The 15,148-nt window shown below is 37.3% G+C and overlaps 1 protein-coding gene across 1 annotated transcript in view; it reads left to right on the plus strand.

The window, feature by feature from the left end:
• The window catches only part of clint1b (clathrin interactor 1b), a 61,947-nt gene extending 47,253 nt beyond the window's left edge, over positions 1–14,694 (plus strand). The window contains exons 9-11 of the mRNA XM_079835972.1: positions 3,384–3,649; positions 8,512–8,686; positions 12,926–14,694. Of these exons, the coding sequence (XP_079692098.1) occupies positions 3,384–3,649; positions 8,512–8,686; positions 12,926–13,257 (773 nt within the window). The 3' untranslated portion in view covers positions 13,258–14,694. The remainder of the gene's footprint in view (positions 1–3,383; positions 3,650–8,511; positions 8,687–12,925) is intronic.
• Positions 14,695–15,148: the final 454 nt, after the last annotated feature.

Below are 15,148 nucleotides of genomic sequence, written 5' to 3' on the forward strand. Positions count from 1 at the left end.
AGTTATAAGTCTCATGCCACACAACAGTGAACCAATAACCATGCAAGTAGGAGAATTAACACAAATCAATAATAAACGTTTATGTGAGCATAAATATGGTGTTCTGTTCTGATATGATTTCAAATGGCAGGAACAGTTTAATTCAATTCAAGATGACTACGGTTTTCCCAGTTACTTAAAATAGAAAATAATGGATTACAATATTGGGTTACTCCCTAAAAAAGTAACTAATTGCATTATTTACTTACCTTTTATGGAAAGTGATGCTTTGTCAATTTTGCGGTACTTTTTCTAATCTGGGCTGGGCTTGCTTGTTTGTTCTATTAAAAGTGCTGCGGTTCTGGACCGCAGAAGAATAGGATGCAGGAGAAGAAAGTTCAACACTCTTTCTTCAGCAATAAAAACAGTTGTCGTTTTTGTGAATTATTGTGGTTGAATTGGATCATCGAAGGTCAGCAGAAAAGACATTGGCTCATAAATTGAGATTAAATGCATAAAGTATATTTGTGTTATTTAACATTATTTCATTATTGCAGGTTTGTGTAATATTCTGAGTTCGCATTTAACTGTTTTTATTCATCTTGAGGAATACTGAATCTGTTTTTGTGCAAGTGAGATGAGTTAACAACGCGAACAAAACACATCTGGACTTGTTTTATCTCAACATGGAGACAGGAGAGCTGTCATTCAATAAATGGAAAAACAAAGTAAATTGCATTTCTTATTTGAAAAAGTAACTTGGATATTTTGGAAATTTAAAAGTATTGCGTTACTTTACTAGTTACTTGTAAAAAAAAAAAAAAAAAAGTAATGTGTTACGTAACTCGCATTGCTTGTAATGCGTTACACAGAACACTGCATTTAGGTATATTTACACAGACAGTTTTAATGCAGCTCAGAGGTGGCATGAATATGAATGAAAAATTAAATTATACTCTAAATATGAAACCAAAATCACCAGTAGGTGGTGGCATTCAAACGATTCATTCAAACAGCTGATTTGGTAACCCTGATTAGTGTTGCTCGGAGATGGTTCGGCTGTGACTTTGATTGGAACTATTTTTATTGGTGAAATTGAGTAAAAACAGGCAATATTGTGACTCAAATGTAACACAATATTAACTTGTTTATTGGACTGTTGTATAAAATCGATATCACATTTGCAGTCCTGCATATATGGGCCGGGAAAACAGCACTCTTGTTTGTGTGATATTGCTAAACTATATGATATGATATAAATATAAGACAACAACCCATTTGCCCTCATATATTGAATTTTAGTGGCATTTTATAATTTTAACTAATTAAAATACATATATACAGTATATATGTAAAACACATATGTATAATATAATATATATATATATATATATATATATATATATATGTGTGTTATATATATATATATACAGGGAGTGCAGAATTATTAGGCACGTTGATTTTCGGATCATATTTTTTTTCCAGGCACATTTGACCAATTCCAAACCACAGTAATCCTAATAACTACTATTGATTTAGTATTTAATAATGTATAAGTGATATATAATTGTTCATGAAGGCTGGAAATGAAAATCACCTTATATTCAGGTGTGCAGAATTATTAGGCATGTTTTCTTTTACAGATAAATTGAGCCAAAAAAGAGATTTAACTCAGACTGAAAAGTCAAAAAGTATTAAATGCCCATGAGAAGGATGCAATACTAATGCAATACTAGACATTGCAGTTAAGGCATGACCATTGGACAGTGAAATGCTCGTTGGGTCAGCAGGATCTGACAAAAACAGGTGGTGAAGAAAAGACACCTGTTAACTGCAAAAGAATTAAGAATTAAGGTGAAGAATTAAGGGTGAAACCATCAGGAACCCTTTAGTCTCCAGCGCCACCATTTTCCAAAGCTGCAACCTACCTGGAGTCTCCAGAAGTGCAAGGTGTCAGGATCTCAGAGACTTCAGTTAGGTAAAGAATCCTAAAAAATTACCCCCACTAGATAAGAATCATAAGCTGAAGTGTTGTAAAATACATGAAGCCTGCTTTTTTAAAGGCAGTTTTAAAGGCAGAATCTGGCAGTACGTTTTGGGAGTTCATTTTAGTCCATCCTGAAGTCTGTTTTGCAGAGATGGACTAAAAATGAACTCCCAAAACGTACTGCCAGATTCTGGAAGATGAATTCTTCAAACAGTGGTACTAGAGGATGTGGTGCTGGTCCTTCAAGAGTCACTCTCAACCTATCTGTCCATAAAGCCTATAAAAAAACCTTCTTCATGTATTTTACAACACTTCAGCTTGTGATTCTTATCTATTGGGGGTCATTTTTTAGGATTCTTTACCTAACTGAAGTCTCTGAGATCCTGACACCTTGCACTTCTGGAGACTCCAGGTAGGTTGCAGCTTTGGAAAATGGTGGCGCTGGAGACTAAAGGGTTCCTGATGGTTTCACCCTTAATTCTTCACCTTAATTCTTAATTCTTTTGCAGTTAACAGGTGTCTTTTCTCCGCCACATGTTTTTGTCAGATCCTGCTGACCCAACGAGCATTTCACTGTCCAATGGTCACGCCTTAACTGCAATGTCTAGTATTGCATTAGTATTGCATCCTTCTCATGGGCATTTAATACTTTTTGACTTTTCAGTCTGAGTTAAATCTCTTTTTTGGCTCAATTTATCTGTAAAAGAAAACATGCCTAATAATTCTGCACACCTGAATATAAGGTGATTTTCATTTCCAGCCTTCATGAACAATTATATATCACTTATACATTATTAAATACTAAATCAATAGTAGTTATTAGGATTACTGTGGTTTGGAATTGGTCAAATGTGCCTGGAAAAAAAATATGATCCGAAAATCAACGTGCCTAATAATTCTGCACTCCCTGTATAAATGTATATGTTTTACATAAATATGTGTGTGTGTGTGTGTGTGTGTGTGTACACTGTGTATGTAAAACATATATACACACACGGCTTCATTTATTAAAAAATATATATAAAATAGATTATATTACAATTTAAAATAACTTTTCTATTTTACAATATTTTAAAATGTAATGTAATGAATTTGCAGTAGTCTTCAGTGTCACAGGATCGTACATAAATCATTCTGATTTGTTGTTCAAGAAACATTTCTTTATAATCACAGTTGAAAGTGGGTGCTTCCTAATATTTTAGCTTAAATCGTTTTTCTTTTAATTCTTTGGTTAGAAAGTTCAGAGAAAAGCTTTTTTTTTTTTTTTTTTTTTGTCTTTTGAAAAGTCACTTCTGATTATTGCATCCTTGCTGAATAAAAGTATTAATTTCTTTGTAGAAAAAAATCTTACTGACCCCAAACATTTGAAGACTTGTTTCTATGTGTGTGTGTGTTTAATGGTTCACTGTCTCCTCAGGTTCGCTGTCTACTGGTAACGGTGAGTTTGGTGACTGGAACGCCTTCTCCTCCACCAGTCCTCCTGCTGCCACTGCTCAATCTGTCATCCCAGACCTGTTCAGTGACGTACCTGCTCCGGCCGCCCCCGTGGCCACATCCGCTCAACCACCTTCCGCTGACCTCTTTGACCTGATGGCCACCAACAACAGCAGCCTCAGCGCATCCCAAAGCATGACCTTCAACATGTCCCCGCAGAATGCAACCACACCTCTGTCCAGATCACAGGTAAACAGAGAGACCCGAAGTGCCAGTTCACTTTATCAGAAAGACTTCTCAGCCTCAGCAAATTCACACTATCTATTTTCTAAATGCGTATTATAGATCTTAAGCCAGGTGCACACTGTATGATATTTGGTCGTCAAATCCTATAGGAATCCTCTGATCCTATAGCCTGACGTCGTCATACTCCGATTCTAGTCAGAATATGAGTCTGATACTGCTCGATTGGGCTGTGATTATGGGGCGAAAATGCCTCTGCACTCAATTGGATAGACCTACAACCAATCAGAGCGAGGCATAGTTGTCAACAGAACTCAACTGCACGGACGCTGGAAGAAGTAGAAGAAGAAGATGAGTGTAAACGATCAAGAAAAAAAGTTTTCTAGCCACCATTTCAATCCCACATGTAAATGCAGCTCACCATTTTGTGTGTCTGACTTTAATGACAACTGAGACCCTATAGTGTGACATGGCTTACAGCGGGGATCATGTTCGTACAGAATGACAAGCAACAACTGTAAAGTACTATTATAAATCGTACTGAGTATAATCGTATTATTATTATAAATCGCACCGTGCTTTACTTTGAACAAAATAATTTTTTTTAAATTTTTAATTAATTTTATTTTTATTTATTTATTTTTTGACCTGATAAAATTTAATCCAAATGTCTTTAGACCTTCTAGTGAAAACGACAGACTTCCCTCTGATGACACATGCACAGTGTTGGGGAAAGTTACTAATAAAAATTAATGCATTACAATATTGTTACTCCCTAAAAAGTAACTTCTAGACCCTTTTTCAGTTAGTAAACATTGTGACGTTTTTTTTGTGGGTGGAGCTTAGCTGGAGGCAGAACGATTTCCCTGATCGCTTCACTAACGCTAGCCAGCAAGTTTTCTTTAAGGTGAGCTTGTTTATAAATAATGACTGGAGTAATTTTATCTGAATATGTAAGGTCACCTCCGGTTGAGTGGCCTGGCATCCAGGGCCGGCCTGCGCCATAGGCGGAATAGGCAAATGCTTATTTTTACCTTAAACTTTATGCAAGCAGCTGTTCTGGGTACCCTGTGTGATTTTATAAAAAAAATCATGTCAGTTTTTTATAAACACATACTGCTTTTTTAATAGCCTAATGTTTTTATGCTACAGTTTTGCAGTTTTAAGGGGATATAGGGCATTTTTAAAATGTATTTGCCGAAATTAGTAATGTTATTATATACAGGTTTGTTTAAAATAGCAAAAGAAATTGTAAAAATCACATTAAAAATCTAAATTTCTCAGTTTACTTCATTATGAAAACATGAATGCACATAGTTTAGATCGTTAGATGCCTATAACTATGTGCTAAATGGACACGTATAAGACTTAAAATACAAAGATTTAACAGATGAGTTTTGTGTCGTACGATTCGATGTTCTTGGCACACTCACTCCAGTCCGCTCGTTTTATTGCGTTTAACCACAGCTGTCATCGTTTTTTTGTCTGGCAGTAGCAGCAGGCATGCGGTAAAATTTCAATTTGGAGCCTGTACTCCGTCGATTCTGGCACCCAAAAACACAAGATGATGACATTTTGAGCTCTGACTCTGTGCTGGTTTGTATTGGCCGCCTCCAGTTTTTCCTTTGTTTTGCCTCCAGCTAACGCTGTGATGTAATTGTGATGTTGGCGCAAAAAGGGTCTATTGCATTACTTAGTTACTTTTAATGTTAATTACTTTTGCGTAACTTTTCCTCACCTGGGCTGGGCTTGCATGTTTGTTTTAAAATAAAATATCCCCAAAAAGTTATATTTTTGTCAAATGTAAAGACCCTTTCACACCAAAAGTGAAATGAACAAGCCTCAGACTGAAGGAAATGCAAATTCACGCCTGTACAGTTGAGGGCGCAGCTCAAACAAACCTTTCAGTTGTGCTGCTGACCCATTCTAAACATAGACAGTAAAAGAAATGGACAAAGCGACCCCATAGGCTTTGACGGGGAAAAGTGAAGTCAAGTTGAAGCACTCACTTCCTGATGGCTGAGCGTACTGCGCAGCCTCAGACGGAGCTTGACGACGTAGATGTGATGTGAGCAACCTGTCTGACAGTGGCAAGTCTTCTAGTAGTTGTGCAAAGTGAAATCTGATTCACATTGTTGAAATATTTTGTCCCGTTGCTTTTGGCTCTCTATGGGCTTCTCCTCATGCTTCTCCCTTGACTTTATCGGACTTTATGCCTCCACGTCCCCCCGATTGCCTCATAGACAGTAAAAGATTTTGGTGAGCTTCTCCTTGGGTCTATACGGTAATTTCTCTACTGTGCGACAGAGAGTCGCATGGTTATGACGCAATCGTTAGCCTATTTTTTTGTTATAAAAATGGCTTCTACGGGGTGATAGTGTCAGATACAAGGTAATGGAGCCTTTAATACATTGTTGTGTTTCTTTAGAAATAAACAATGGTCAAATGGAGTCTTTAAATGCCTCAGATGTAAAGTTATTCGCTGTCAAAGTGACGCCAAAATGAATGGGAGTCAATGGAATGCTAACAGCTGGTGCTGGCTTGGTTAGCAATGGCTGCCCCTATGGAAGGTACGCTTTCCGGGTGCTGGATTACCCCCTTGATTCTAAATGGCAGAAGAATAGGACACAGGAGAACATTCTTACTTAGGCAATAAAAACATAAAAATGAAACACAAATGTGATATTTATCTCAAGTGATTTTTGCTCATTAGAGTGGTTGAATTAGATCATCGAAGGTCAACAGCAAAAACATTGGTTAATAAACTGAGATGAAATGCATAAAGTATATTTGTGTAACATTAATTATTGCAGGTTTGCATTTTCAGTTTTTATTCGTTTTGAGGAATAGTGAATCTGTTTTTGGAGTAAATGCCTGCTCACATTTAGTCTAGAACTTTAAGAACCATCATGTTCACACAGCGCACACAACACCTCTGCACCTTAATCACTTTTTCCCTCAACATGGGGACAGGAGAGCTGTCAGTCAATACATAGGGGAAATAAAGTAACTTTATAGTAACTTAGTTAAAAAGTAACTCCGATATTTTGTTGTAAATTTAAAAGTACATTTTTTACATGCACAAAGCGGAAGATCTGTCACTACTTCTGCTTTGTGTCTTTAAGGTCTCCCTCTAGTTTTCTGCTAAAATAAAAGCTCTGTGGTTTTAACAGCCATTTTACTGTTGTTCTGTACAATAACATTATTACAAGCAAGCACGCAACTTTATTTATATAGCACATTTTCAAACAACAGCCGTTGCCCCAAAGTGCTCTACAGAAAATGAAAACATTAAAATCAACATTTAATGTTGCATACACCCAAGCAAACACTACTTATTCAAATGCTAAAGAAAATAAATACGTTAGAATTAAAAACGGCAATTGAAGGAGCTGACCTCACATGGAGTGGGAGACTATTCCAGAGTCTTTAATATTACATTATCAGGGCTCGACATTAACGCTTGTCCGCTTGTCCGGGACAAGTGGATTTTTTGAAGGGGTAAGTGAAAAATAATTTTACTTGCCCGACGGACAAGTATCCTGGTTAAAACGACAAAACAAAAACTAACTAGGGAATCACCAAAGCGCAGCCTCTCGAAAATCGAAAACAAATGAGCGCTGCTCATACAAAGAAACTCAGTTAATATACACGGTTAAAAATAGTTAATTATTAATTATCCCTCTAGTTTTCTGCTAAAATAAAAGCTCTGTGGTTTTAACAGCCATTTTACTGTTGTTCTGTACAATAACATACTGTACAATAACTACTGGTGGTTTAATTTCATCTTTTCAACATTTCTTATTTGTATATTCAAAAATATTTAAAATAATCTCATAACATCATTTAATGCAGTTGTAATTTTTCAGTGTAAATAATTTGTCTTATTCTAATTTAATTTATAGATCAAATTTAAAAATATAAAATGAAAGCTGAAGCATAGCCTATATTTAATACGATTATGGAAAAATGCCTTTTATAAAAAGGTAAAAATATCACAAATATGCATATTCAAATATGTCAAAGCTGATTGAACACTGGTGAGAATATTGCTTCAGAATAGATTATATTTACAAAAATATATATATATATATCCGGACAAGCTAATTTTTTACTCAGACAAGTGTATGACAGATTTACTTGTCCGAAGGACAAGCATGTGAACAGGCTCAATGTCGAGCCCTGATTATTAATATTATCATCATTAAATTCTTATATATATAATAGTTAAATCTATAATAGAGGGTAAGTTTTCTGTATATCCTCATGCTAAAATCAACTGTAAATCTGCATTTTAAAGCTGACATTTAACATTTTTCTTCACAAATTTGTCTCTTTTTTTCAAACCTGGTGACTTCACATGCCTGTCTCAAGAATATATGATTTTCTTCACAGCTGATTTATATGTTGAATAACTTAAAGATATGGTGGTGAGTTGGGAAAATGACCTTGAGCAAAAGTGAAGTGAACGGAACAAAATATATTCCCAATGTTGGCAGGTCTGGAACAGAGTAAAACATGGTGAATCAGTTTGGCGTTCAGACCTGGGTTGAGTTAAATGGATACATGATGCTGATCCAATTTTTTCCTTCATTGAGCTTTGTAGTCATTATCTTCCCACAGTGGATTAACGTTGTATAAGAAAAGATATCACCTGAAATGTTTATATAAATAAAATGCTGCAATAGTCAATATAAATATTATTTATCAAACTAAATCTTTGTAAATCAACATATAAAATAATAATTTAAAAACTGCTGTGATATTAGTTTAAATAGTTTAATGCTCAGTGTATCAGGAAAAAAATATTCCACTGTAATCAAAAGCTATAAATTACTGTAATTTACTTGCTGCTCTTTCTTTGTCAGACAATAGGGGGTTCGTTATTGGCCCAGCAGATGGGACTACAGAAGTCTGGGGGGAATGTATCAATGCCTGCCACCTGGTCAGACCCAAGTGTCAACATCAGCCTGGATTTCCTGTCTGCAGGCCTGAATCCTCCCAAGCCCACACAGCCCACACTCAATACCATGATACAGCAAGGTGAGAAATCCTATTGACATTTTTTTTTTATATATATATATATATACTTGACCCTACGTTGACAAATATCTTTGACTCAAATCAGATAGTCTTGCTTTGAGTTGATAGTAGCTTGTTCTTTGAGGCAATCATCAATAATCCTGCTAATTGCAGTAGTGGACGAAGTGCACAAATTAAGCACTTGTAAAAGTACATATACCCTATTAATATATTACTCTCGTAAAAGTGTAAGTGTAAGTTTTCAGTTGTACTTGAGTATTAAAAGTAAAAAGTACTGATTGATTAACCAAGTATTTATTCTAGCCAGCACTAGTCACTAGTGAGCACTAAGATTAGTGCATACATTTAGTATGTATTGCAAATAGACAAACTTTTTTAATTTTAATACCAACACTTATTGTACTCTATCAAAACATTAATCTTTAATATACTAAAATATCAATTTAACTGATAATTCCAGTGTATTCAAACAAGTGGAATAATATCCTTTTCATTTCTTTTCATATATTTAAAAAATGGGACAAAACTAAATGTGAATAAATGAGGCAACAAATTGTATAAAGATGCAACATACAGATGTCACATGGGGCGAAATGATTGAATTTAGTCTTTTATTCACATATAAACATTGTTCAGCGAACATAAACAGAAGCTCAACCGAACCTGCTTGACGCGCAAGAACAAACCTTTTGTGCAGGCTAACGTACGAGAATGAACCTCATTGGTTCTTGCTGAAGCGCAAACGTGCTGCATAACACACAAGAATGAACCTCATTGGTTCTTGCTGAAGCTCAAATGTGCTGCGTAACACAAGAATGAACCTCATTGGTTCTTGCAGAAGCTCAAACGTGCTGCATAACACACGAGAATGAACCTCATTGGTTCTTGCAGAAGCTCAAATGTGCTGCATAACACACGAGAATGAACCTCATTGGTTCTTGCAGAAGCTCAAATGTGCTGCATAAAACACAAGAATGAACCTCATTGGTTCTTGCAGAAGCTCAAACGTGCTGCATAACACACGAGAATGAACCTCATTGGTTCTTGCAGAAGCTCAAACGTGCTGCGTAACACACGAGAATGAACCTCATTGGTTCTTGCAGAAGCTCAAATGTGCTGCATAACACAAGAATGAACCTCATTGGTTCTTGCTGAAGCTCAAACGTGCTGCATAACACACGAGAATGAACCTCATTGGTTCTTGCAGAAGCTCAAATGTGCTGCATAACACAAAAATTAACCTCATTGGTTCTTGCAGAAGCTCAAACGTGCTGCATAACACACGAGAATGAACCTCATTGGTTCTTGCAGAAGCTCAAATGTGCTGCGTAACACAAAAATGAACCTCATTGGTTCTTGCAGAAGCTCAAACGTGCTGCATAACACAAAAATGAACCTCATTGGTTCTTGCAGAAGCTCAAATGTGCTGCGTAACACACGAGAATGAACCTCATTGGTTCTTGCAGAAGCTCAAATGTGCTGCATAACACAAGAATGAACCTCATTGGTTCTTGCTGAAGCTCAAACGTGCTGCATAACACACGAGAATGAACCTCATTGGTTCTTGCAGAAGCTCAAATGTGCTGCATAACACAAAAATGAACCTCATTGGTTCTTGCAGAAGCTCAAACGTGCTGCATAACACACGAGAATGAACCTCATTGGTTCTTGCAGAAGCTCAAATGTGCTGCGTAACACAAAAATGAACCTCATTGGTTCTTGCAGAAGCTCAAACGTGCTGCATAACACACGAGAATGAACCTCATTGGTTCTTGCAGAAGCTCAAATGTGCTGCATAACACAAGAATGAACCTCATTGGTTCTTACTAAAGCTCAAACGTGCTGCATAACACACGAGAATGAACCTCATTGGTTCTTGCTGAAGCTCAAATGTGCTGCATAACACAAGAATGAACCTCATTGGTTCTTACTGAAGCTCAAACGTGCTGCATAACACACGAGAATGAACCTCATTGGTTCTTGCAGAAGCTCAAATGTGCTGCATAACACGAGAATGAACCTCATTGGTTCTTGCTGAAGCTCAAACGTGCTGCATAACACACGAGAATGAAACTCATTGGTTCTTGCAGAAGCTCAAATGTGCTGCATAACACAAAAATGAACCTCATTGGTTCTTGCAGAAGCTCAAACGTGCTGCATAACACACGAGAATGAACCTCATTGGTTCTTGCAGAAGCTCAAATGTGCTGCGTAACACAAAAATGAACCTCATTGGTTCTTGCAGAAGCTCAAACGTGCTGCATAACACACGAGAATGAACCTCATTGGTTCTTGCAGAAGCTCAAATGTGCTGCATAACACAAGAATGAACCTCATTGGTTCTTACTAAAGCTCAAACGTGCTGCATAACACACGAGAATGAACCTCATTGGTTCTTGCTGAAGCTCAAATGTGCTGCATAACACAAGAATGAACCTCATTGGTTCTTACTGAAGCTCAAACGTGCTGCATAACACACGAGAATGAACCTCATTGGTTCTTACTGAAGCTCAAATGTGCTGCATAAAACACAAGAATGAACCTCATTGGTTCTTGCAGAAGCTCAAACGTGCTGCATAACACACGAGAATGAACCTCATTGGTTCTTACTGAAGCTCAAATGTGCTGCATAAAACACAAGAATGAACCTCATTGGTTCTTGCAGAAGCTCAAATGTGCTGCATAACACAAAAATGAACCTCATTGGTTCTTGCAGAAGCTCAAATGTGCTGCATAACACACGAGAATGAACCTCATTGGTTCTTGCAGAAGCTCAAACGTGCTGCATAACACACGAGAATGAACCTCATTGGTTCTTGCAGAAGCTCAAATGTGCTGCATAACACACGAGAATGAACCTCATTGGTTCTTGCAGAAGCTCAAACGTGCTGCATAACACACGAGAATGAACCTCATTGGTTCTGGCAGAAGCTCAAACGTGCTGCATAACACAAAAATGAACCTCATTGGTTCTTGCAGAAGCTCAAACGTGCTGCATAACACAAAAATGAACCTCATTGGTTCTTGCAGAAGCTCAAATGTGCTGCATAACACACGAGAATGAACCTCATTGGTTCTTGCAGAAGCTCAAACGTGCTGCATAACACACGAGAATGAACCTCATTGGTTCTTACTGAAGCTCAAACGTGCTGCATAACACACGAGAATGAACCTCATTGGTTCTTGCAGAAGCTCAAACGTGCTGCATAACACAAAAATGAACCTCATTGGTTCTTGCAGAAGCTCAAATGTGCTGCATAACACAAAAATGAACCTCATTGGTTCTTGCAGAAGCTCAAACGTGCTGCATAACACACGAGAATGAACCTCATTGGTTCTGGCAGAAGCTCAAACGTGCTGCATAACACAAAAAATGAACCTCATTGGTTCTTGCAGAAGCTCAAACGTGCTGCATAACACAAAAATGAACCTCATTGGTTCTTGCAGAAGCTCAAATGTGCTGCATAACACACGAGAATGAACCTCATTGGTTCTTGCAGAAGCTCAAATGTGCTGCATAACACACGAGAATGAACCTCATTGGTTCTTGCAGAAGCTCAAATGTGCTGCATAACACACGAGAATGAACCTCATTGGTTCTTGCAGAAGCTCAAACGTGCTGCATAACACACGAGAATGAACCTCATTGGTTCTGGCAGAAGCTCAAACGTGCTGCATAACACACGAGAATGAACCTCATTGGTTCTGGCAGAAGCTCAAACGTGCTGCATAACACACGAGAATGAACCTCATTGGTTCTGGCAGAAGCTCAAACGTGCTGCATAACACACGAGAATGAACCTCATTGGTTCTTGCAGAAGCTCAAATGTGCTGCGTAACACAAGAATGAACCTCATTGGTTCTTGCAGAAGCTCAAATGTGCTGCATAAAACACAAGAATGAACCTCATTGGTTCTTGCAGAAGCTCAAACGTGCTGCATAACACACGAGAATGAACCTCATTGGTTCTTGCTGAAGCTCAAATGTGCTGCGTAACACACAAGAATGAACCTCATTGGTTCTTGCTGAAGCTCAAATGTGCTGCATAAAACACAAGAATGAACCTCATTGGTTCTTGCAGAAGCTCAAATGTGCTGCATAACACAAAAATGAACCTCATTGGTTCTTGCAGAAGCTCAGAAAGTATAGTAACGAAGTAGAAATACTTCACATTCTTTAGCATTTGCATGCATTTTTTATTTGACAAGGACTGTAATTTATAATGTTTCTCTTTTTTAGGTGTTCAGCCACCCTTGAACATGGTCACCCAGAATTTTGCCGGAATGGCACTCAATGCCCAGCCCGCAGGAGTGAACCCCATGATGGCTGGAGGGACCATGGGCATGGGAATGCCTCCCACTATGGCAACAGGCACCATGGGAATGGGCTCTGTAGGTATTGGAGGAATTCCTGTCAATCAAGGACTAATGGGCATGAATATGGTGCCCGCTGGAGTAGGCCTACAAGGTGCCCTTGGCATGCCCAGCATGAGTATTGGCCAGGGCATGAGCCCCGCCATGGTGCAGCCGAAACAAGATGCCTTTGCAAACTTTGGCAACTTTGGGAAATGAAGGGTGATCCACTACAAGAGGGTTAACGGTCCAAATACACCTTCTCAAAAGAAGGAGCTGCATCCAGTAAAATGGACAAAACTGACAAAACTAGCCAGTGTCACAACTTTTCAATCATTTGCCCCGATACATCAACAGATACAGAGAAATAAAACACACACACAAATCTGCTTTTCTTTCATGTGAGGTTGATCATCAAAGAGTGGATATAATAATGTGCACTTTTAAAAGGAAAAAAAAAGATGGCTGTGTGCAGTTTGGTACATTTTTCCACTTTCATAAAAGAAACCTCACTCATTTTTTCGCCCTGTTCACCATTTCAAATCCATCTGATTTCAGAAATTACCTCATATTTTGCATCACTCATGCTGTGATTTAAAGGCCGTAAAAGGGTTGACTTTGTAAATATCTCGGTGTGCAAAAAATAATTTATTTTACTCACTTCTCAGATGGTATAAGACGGGACAAATTACCACAGGTCCTTAATATTTACTATCGTTTTTGTTTCCGAATTTGAATTGTTACAGTTTGTCTGGTATACCGTCACTCCTTATATTCCGTTATCACTCCAACATCTGTTATTTAGATGAACACAGTCAACATGTTTTTTGTTTTTGTTACAGACTATATCTGTAGATATAGTTTCAGTACTTTTTCGTGTAGCAAGCTGCCTGAGCGAAATTTGAAGTGTGCCTGCCGGTGAAAATGGCCACCTTTTTAAATAATACAAATTTGTATGAAGGATATTAACTGTACTTGATGAATCATAAACTGTTACATGAAAAGCGTAAGCCATTACATTCTTGAATGATTTTTAGGGGTCTCTTCCAGCCGAGTTCGAGAAACATTTGTCGTCTGAAGCCGCACATACAAGTGCTTTGGTGGTAGCAGGAGTGGTGTTACACATTTCTAGTAACTACTTGAATTGGTATTTGTAATGCCTCATAATAACAGTCATATCCATTATCCTTTTTTATGCATGTCGATTTTACAGTTTCAAGCATTGTTGCGGGTCAGTGTTACATTTATGGAATTGATGAAGGCATTGTGAATCCCAAATGAAGTTTACTTGTCCCTTTTTTTTTTTTTTTTGGTTTTGTCCATTTTCCCATATGCTGCTTTACACATAAACAAACAAGAGGTCCTCCATCAGACACTGAGGCATTATGTTCCAAATGACCAAATCTTTATTTTATTACTATTTAGATTTATTCCATAGGGGTTTAGTGTCTTATTTTAATTCTTAACATTATACAGAGAGATCATGTGCTTAAATGCATTGTTCTAGACGTGTGAATTCAGTAAACACTTCTTAGTTTATGCAAATGTAAAGAGAAACAGAAGATCGAGCGCCTCTTTCATTATAGTTTCTTTTCAGATTTAATTTTTTTGATTTTATTGTACTCAGATTTTGTTTAACATTAAACGATTTCATCAAAAAACTGTCTTTGTGACTTTTTAATGGTGTTGTAGGTGTCCAGCCTTTTAGCGGTCAGTAGGAGAGAAGGCCTCACTTTTATTAGTGGATAGTTATGTTATATGATATTCATGAAATTAGGATTCTTGGTTCATCTGTCTTTAAACGTAGATGGATAAGACCCTATAATTTTAATGAATTGGTAATACTACACTTCAAAGAGGTGATTAGTGCCTCTATATTGAAACCAAATGTGTTTCAAAATGTTATAATGAACCAAAAAAAAGTGCTTTTCTATGATGGTCTCTGATTTGGCACCGTAGGGAATCTCTCAAATGTCTTGTCCTGTGGCTCCCTCCAGTGTCGACACCAGGGTGAGTCACTTATATGTAAGTCACAAATATGTATCATATTTGATGCATGCATTTTTAAGCTCTCTAAATTAACAAAACTGCTGAAAAACTTGTACAGAAT

The sequence above is a fragment of the Gobio gobio genome (genome assembly GCF_949357685.1).
Source record: "Gobio gobio genome assembly, chromosome: 14".
Lineage (NCBI taxonomy): Eukaryota > Metazoa > Chordata > Actinopteri > Cypriniformes > Gobionidae > Gobio > Gobio gobio.